Below are 7,751 nucleotides of genomic sequence, written 5' to 3' on the forward strand. Positions count from 1 at the left end.
TGAACTGTGGAAGCATTCAGTTGCGACTTTTGTTGTGCTTGATATGGTTTTAGAGATAGCATTAATGTTTGCACGTTTGAGTTTGAATTTGTGAACATGGAGATAGAGCTCCAGGGGATGGATTTCAATACGAGTGTATAAATTTTAATAAAATTTCATGTTTGTTACACATTCAAATTTTATATTATATGATTATTGAATTGAAAATAGATACTAGGGGTGTTCATTTTTCGGTTTTAACCGAATTAATCGACAGAACCGAATTAGTTCGGTCGGGGAACGGTTAATAATTTTTTTATAATTTGGTTAACGATTAATGCTGTTCGAAATCGATTAATTAACCAAATTAACCGAAATTAAATTTTAAATATTATGTATAATATATGAGCGTAGCCCAAACCATTTAGAAATTAATTAATAATTTAATATTCAATATTTTTAAACCTAATCAATATTAATTAATTAAAAAAATCCATATAAAATTTTTATTTTATAATTATATTATTTAAATTAATTATAAATTGTTTTTTAATTAAAAAATATTCAAATTTTATATAAATTAGAAAAATTTTAAAAATTTCAGTTAATTCAAAAATTAACTAAATTAACCGAAATTTATTCGATTCTGTTAATATTTTCAAAAAAAGTCTGGTTCGATTAATGGTTAAAGAAAATTTTTTTGATTAATTTGATTAATGATAATTCGGTTCGGTCGATCATTGTTTTAATCGAATGAACACTCCTAATAGATACTTCAAATTTAGAATAAATAAACAAATAAAAGTAGTCCTCTTTTTCCTAAAAAATTCCAATAGCCGAAAAGGTTGGATATGTCTATCTTATTAATTTTTTCGGAAAACGTTTTCCCATTTTTTAGTATTTAATTGGTGAAAAACTTATTTAACAATGTAATTACTTTTTTTTGGTCGATGGAATTTCATTTGTATTTTTTAAAAAGAGAAAATAACTTCAGTGATCGAAAATGCCTTGTAATATACGATTTTACTTAATTTTTTCGGATTTGCAAAAATAACCAACAAATTCGTAACGCGAACTCCTGTTTCATAACACAGTTTCCAAATTCGCAACTCGAACATGAAAATTTTTGCAACACGAATTACCGATATAGGTAAACACAGCTATTCGCAACGCGAATTTGGAATTCGCAACTCAAACATGGAAATTTTCGCAACGCTAATTACCGATATAGGTAAACACAACTATTCGCAACGTGAATTTCACAAATCGAATTCGCCAATTTCACAACTCAATTACCGATAGGTAAAAACAGTAGAAAAAATCTAGTAAAAAATTCGAATTCGACAATTTGAAAACTGAGTTGCGAATTTGGCAAATTCGTGTTGCGAAATGTAAAATCTCGCCTCTTCAAGAAAAAAGGGATGCTGCTAAGTCCACGTATGAATCACTTAGCTAAACCTACGCCTGTAAATGAATTGAACAAACACGAACGAGGGTATGTTCATGTTCGTTTGTTCGTTTAACTTTAACCAAACAAACGAACTGTCAAAATTATTTTTTCTTTAAGAGGTGAGATTTTACATTTCGCAACACGAATTTATCAAATTCGCAACTCAGTTTTAAAATTCGCATTGCGAAAATTTCCATGTTTGAGTTGCGAATAGTTGTATTACCTATATCGGTAATTAGAGTTACGAAAACGAAATTCGCATTGCGAAATTTCCATGTTCGAGTTGTGAATTCCAAATTCACATTGCGAATAGTCATGTTTACCTATATCGGTAATTAGCGTTGCGAAAATTTCTATGTTCGAGTTGCGAATTTGGAAACTGTGTTGCGAAATAAGAGTTCGTATTGCGAATTTGTTGTTTATTTTTGTAAATCCAAAAAATTGATTAAAATCGTATATTTTAAGACATTTTCGGACACTGAAATTATATTCTCTTTTAAAAAATGATTTACGGTTTGATTTTTGTAAATTATTTTTGAACTTTTCAACATGAATATTTAGAATAATATTATATATTTAAAATATTAATACTAAATCATGAATACTACTCGTATACATAATACATTAAATACAATCTCAAGTGACTATATTATCAATGTATGTTATGTCATCGACGTGGACAAACTAATATGAATGTGGCATGGCACTCTGGCTCGATCCTAAAAGTCGACCCCTTTGGTTCTCGTGATAGAGGACCATTCAGAGGACGTGTTAGCCCCATGTCTAGTCAACATAGTAGTGGACCAAAATAAACTGTCTAAAAGCTAGGAGTATCGCAGAACTAATTTACCCAAAACATATTAAAAGGCAGCGGGTCATATCAAATATAAATTATAACTTAAATTATTAGTTATAAAAATAAAATGAATAATAAATGGGATTAAGGGACAAAAGAAATTAACAACAAAATATACACGTGTCTTAATCATGACTTAATTCTAAATTGATACTTATGATAGGTTAAGGATTGACAAAATATTCTTAAGAAGTAATTCAAAATGTAGGTTAAAATTTAAAGATTTTCAGGTCAATTAACTATAAAATTATAATCTAAACCCGTTTATGCTAATAAATTATAAAATTTATTTTATTGTTATGGATAATGTATTCGAAGTGAAATAAATTTGATTTAATGAATTTTTAGTTATCTAACAAATAATGTGTTATTTAACTAGAATTCAAATGCTGATATTTATATTAAAATAATTATTTTTAGCATTATTTGTAACTACAGTTTTGCGTTGGTGAACTTTCCTACTCAAATCAATTCAAAACTACTTGGAATTGTTGATTTCCATTGTCTTTTGTGTCGACATTGTCTAGTGTCCTTTTCTCATGGTTCTCCCAAGGGATTTATGGGAGAAAGAAAGAGATAAAAGATACAAGAAAGTCTTTGATGTTATAAGAGCATCAAGCTGAGGTTATTAAAAAAAACTACAAACTCAGTGATCGTATTCGATATATTTCGGCCTTAAATTTTAGTACCCGTAATCTCTTTCGTCAACAATAAGAGTTTTTCTTACAATTGAGAGCACCGGCATCGGTCGTTATCGTAGCGACATGTGATGATGGCCTAGCACCCAAGCTAGAGGCCTGGGCGTAACTCGATGACACAATGGCACCCGACGGTGTGAAAAACGCGCCATTCATCATTAGGTCGTCTTTTGATCTCCAATTCCATCGCTTCCATTCGCTCTTCGGTGCATCTTCATGCTTGGTCACCTCTTTGCTGAATATGTTATTTGGTGCAGTAAATCTATTCCCCTGGCTATTGATGGTTGGATTAGCACTCCCTCCTATAGCATACATTTTCCAATGGGTGTAATCATTGTTCACCACATGGAAATAACCATGTCTACACCTGAAAATGCGAACTATACAATTATAACCTATTCGGGTTCGAGTAAATATACGACTAGTTTTATGTTACCTTGGCATTCTTTGGACAAGCCCTTCACCAAAGTGGTTAAAAGCTATAGTGACTTGCATGTTCTTGTCTCGAGTGTAGAAATCACTGTGCCCTAACAACATGACTTTATCATGGTGACTCATGTAGTTATTTGATATGGTGATGGCAGTGGACCCGTAAATGGCATCAATCAGTCCATCCTTGCAGTTTGATAAAGAGTTATGATCCACCCAAATATGACTACCGCCAAATATGGAAATCCCGTCACCGTCTGATGTGGTCCGCCAACCGTAGTGTCGAGGGGAGTCCCTCACCATAGCATTCCCTCCTTGTTTACAATCATGAATGTTCAATCCATGGATAATAATGTTGGTGACAAACTGGATGGTAATGCACGGACCCCCGGCGATGTGAACATCGGCACCTCGTCCATCGATTGTCTTGAAAGAGTTCATGATGAGTTCTTCTTTCAATTTTATGGTCATATCACGAGCGAAAATGATCCACAACGGTTCGTCTTGGATCACAGCGTGTCTTAAAGTTTCGGGTTTAGGGTTTACAGGATCATCATCGCTGGAATCGGTGACAATGTATAGTTTACCATCTCTTCCACCGATGGCATTCTTTCCGAACCCAATTGCACAATTGGCTAGCCTTCGTCGATTCTTCCACCAGTGAGAGTCACATCTCCAGCAGTCATCTATAGGGTTTCCAGTGCCACAAGAGGCATGCCTAAGGCTCCTCCTAGAGACATTAATGGCCCTGCCAAAAAGAAAACAACAATATAGCATATGTTACCTTCGTCATTGCGATAAATACAACACGAAACCAGTTATTTACCTGTAAAGATCTTGAACTATGAGCTCAGGGTCTTTAACTAGGGATGGGGAAATGAAAGGAAGAGAGGTGAAGAAGAAAAGAGAAAGTAAAGGAATTGCCATTTTCTTTTTGTCGGGAGAGGTGAATTTGAGAGAGGAAAGGGCGACTTATAAAAAGACTAAATGCATACTTCAATGTCTTGTGCGACCAATCAACTTCCTGATTTCACGTTCCATGGGATTCCACAGTTGGGTAGTTATTGGCCGTTAAGTAACGCCCTCAACAAAGCTGCCCCAAAACAGCAAAAAGAGTTACCCCTAAAGTCTTGCTATCCTCTAGTGGTAGGGGAACCAAAGCCCAAAAACAAAAGGACACACTAATGTTTTTTTTATTGTTTTGATAAATCTAAGGCAAGTATAAGGTAGTATATATTCAAAGACTCTCAACCATTTGACGAATAATGATTATATCTCTGCATATGCGGTACTCGAACCCAAGATATCAAGTGATAACAACAATATGTAACCATAAACATTTAGATCCTAGGCGAATGTCAAATATAAGTATATATTTAACATGGATATATATTCAAAATATAAAGAAAGAAGTTACCACTAGAGACAAATGAAAGACATGGTGGTATTACAGTGGAAGCTTCATACCATGTCAAGGACTTTCCCTCTAATCCAATACAACTTTCATTCTATCCTAAGGATGAACCCTAAACAATTCTAGCCATTGGTTTCAACTTTGTTTCTCAAATCTCAATGTCCAAAATCAGTATAGCAAGACACAATCAATGTTTCAACAAATATTTTACCATCTATGTAGGGTGAGTATTTGATCAAATCTTGTAAAACAATCAAATTGATAAGTCATATTTTATTATTCAAATTATTTAAAAGTTTAGTTTTATAAAATTCAAGTCAAGTCGAGCTAACTTTTTTAAATTGATGTTTAAATTTAATTAGAATAATAATATGGTACAAATTTATTCCAATTTAATTGGTTTTCTCTAACCCTATAATATATATATATATATATATATATATATATATATATTTCATCATATTCTTTTTTATATGTGTAAGTAAATTTTGTAATATTACTTAATAAATCAAATATCATCTAAAATTATAAGATACATTTATAATGTTGTTTCTTAAAGAGAGATTTTAAAGACAACATCGATGAGAGTATAAAGGAGTCATAAAATTGATAGGAAGGAATAATTTGTAAAATTTACAATCAAAGGATCAAATTGAATAAAATAAAAAGTTAAAGACTATATAAAAAAACAAGAACTTTGTTGTTAAAAATAATAATTTAAGTTACATGGATATTTTATACTTTGAGGAGAGTGCAATTCAATAATAATAATAATAATAATAATAATAAATTGAATTAAAAAAATAAAAAAAAACATATAAAGTTGAAGGATTAAATTAAAAAATATTTTCAAAAAAAGAATTAGAACTATGTATCCTAAAATGGTTTAAGCGCAAACAGTTTAAATTTGATAAAAAAATTAACTACAAACGAAAGAAAAAAATAAGAAAATTAGGGAATAAGTAACAAAACAATCAAATTACTTAACTAAAGATAAAAAAAAGTCTATTTTGAAATTCAGATTTTCAAATCGATAAAATCTAAACTCAACTTGAACTCGAAGACCAACTCACTAATTTGAATTGATTTAAATAACTCGAAATTAAAAAAAAAATCACTTTTTCCAAGTTCGATCGAGTTTTACCCTACCCTAATCCACACTGTTAACCTGGGTCTATGAAGAACAACTTACAAATTCTAAAACAACTTTGACTGATCAATATTACTGTTGATCGCTGCTTCTACTCGGCTTTTCATGGTATTCATCACTTCTCCGTGACCGGTCCATTCTTTCCATCTGATCTAAAGATATTCTAAGCTTTTTCTAAGGATATTCTTTCCAATGAATACCTAAACATCCTTGCCATAGCAACACTTCATTTGAAAATTGAAAACTCGACAACAGAATATCAGTGACACAGAATATATGTAAAACAACGTGTGATCGGTACAAAGAGTGGACATCTACTCCAGAGCCTTGAATTGCAAAAATGATCAGACAATGACAACATTCGAGAACAGTTTTGCCTCTTATACTCTCGTTGCTGTTTCCTAGTGAATGTCTAGACATCCTCGCAACAGCAACATACAGCAGCAGAATACCGGTGACATAAAGTACATGTGTAAATCTATGCGAGTGAGATCTGTATAAAGTATGAACATCAACTCAAGAGCCTTGCATTACAGAAAACATCAGACAACAACAACATTTGAGAACAGTTTTGCCTCCTGTACTCTCGTTGCTGTTTCCTAGTGAACGTCTGGACATCCTTGTCATAGCAACACACAACAGAATATCAGTGACATAGAGTACATATGTAAATATAAGCGAGTGAGATATGTATAAAGCATGAACATCAACTCAAGACCCTCGTACTATGAAAAATATCGGAAAACAACAACATTTGAGATGATGATTCCGCAGATATACAAACTGAACTAAATACAATGTTTGAGATCAACAAGAAAAATATCAGAAAACAACAATAGTTGAGACTGACTTTGCAAGTTATTAACATTTGGCTCTTTTCCTATGAACATCTGAACATTCAGTTCATTCAAAAGTTCATAATTTGACAATTACCAGTGTCTCTGTCACAAAGAACACATGCAAATCAAAGCAACTGAGGTTCGTATAAACAATTGACATCAACTCGAGCCCCTCAAATTATGAAAAAAAATATCAGAAAACACTAACATCTGAGAATGGTTTTGCCTTGTATAAACTTCTTGCTCTTTCCTAGAGAACAACTAAACATCCTTTCCATAACACCAGACATTTCTTCCAAAAGTCGATGATTCAACAACAGAATACCAGTGTCATACAGAATGTATGAAAACCAAAGTGGGTGAGATCCATATCATGAATGGACATCAGCTCAAGACACTCGAGAAAACAACAATAAATGAGAATTATTTTGCTTCATATACTCTTCTTGCTCTTTTCCAGTGAACATTTAAACATCCTTACCAAAGCAACACTTCATTCAAAAATCGATAATTGACAACAGAATATTATTGTCACAATGAATATATGTAAATCAACGTGAGTGAGAACCGTATAAAGAATTGAAATCAACTCAAGACCCTCATACAACTAAAAGCATCAGAAAACAACATCTGAGAATGACTTTGCCTTGTATAAACTTCTTGCACTTTCCCAGTGAATATCTAAACATCTTTACCATAGCAACACTCATTTCATTCAAAAGTTGATAATTTAGACAACCAAGTAAACTCCCAACACAAGAAAACAAGCAAAGCTCATGTTAATTTTGTGTTTTAATCCAGCTAATTAACGCCAAAAGATATCAAATTCATTAAATCAAGATTTGTCCATCAACAAATTCCAAAATCTTTTAAGAAAAAAAATCAAAGGAAATAATACAACTTCCCCCATGAAATTCTCGCCATCATAGAGAAAGC

At 32.1% G+C, this 7,751-nt stretch overlaps 1 protein-coding gene across 1 annotated transcript; it reads right to left on the bottom strand.

Annotated features, from left to right (window-relative positions):
* Nucleotides 1–2,913: 2,913 nt before the first annotated feature.
* On the bottom strand, nucleotides 2,914–4,355 carry LOC120148065 (probable pectate lyase 18). Its single transcript, XM_039161256.1, has 3 exons — nucleotides 4,239–4,355; nucleotides 3,420–4,160; nucleotides 2,914–3,350 (listed from the first exon to the last, which is right to left on the bottom strand). The coding sequence occupies exons 1-3, from the start codon at nucleotides 4,337–4,339 to the stop codon at nucleotides 2,990–2,992; spliced, it is 1,203 nt and encodes a 400-aa protein (XP_039017187.1). The 5' UTR covers nucleotides 4,340–4,355; the 3' UTR covers nucleotides 2,914–2,989.
* Nucleotides 4,356–7,751: the final 3,396 nt, after the last annotated feature.

This window comes from Hibiscus syriacus, unplaced genomic scaffold (assembly GCF_006381635.1).
Source record: "Hibiscus syriacus cultivar Baekdansim isolate YM2019G1 unplaced genomic scaffold, ASM638163v2 tig00110946_pilon, whole genome shotgun sequence".
Taxonomy (NCBI): Eukaryota; Viridiplantae; Streptophyta; class Magnoliopsida; order Malvales; family Malvaceae; genus Hibiscus; species Hibiscus syriacus.

Bases quoted from the DNA above. Each gene is read 5' to 3' on its own strand.
- LOC120148065 (XM_039161256.1), bottom strand. From the start codon at position 4,339: ATGGCAATTCCTTTACTTTCTCTTTTCTTCTTCACCTCTCTTCCTTTC. The intron at 4,161-4,238 runs GTAAATAACTGG...TCTTTTTGGCAG, and splicing joins ATAGTTCAAGATCTTTACAG to GGCCATTAATGTCTCTAGGA. The intron at 3,351-3,419 runs GTAACATAAAAC...TCGCATTTTCAG, and splicing joins CTTGTCCAAAGAATGCCAAG to GTGTAGACATGGTTATTTCC.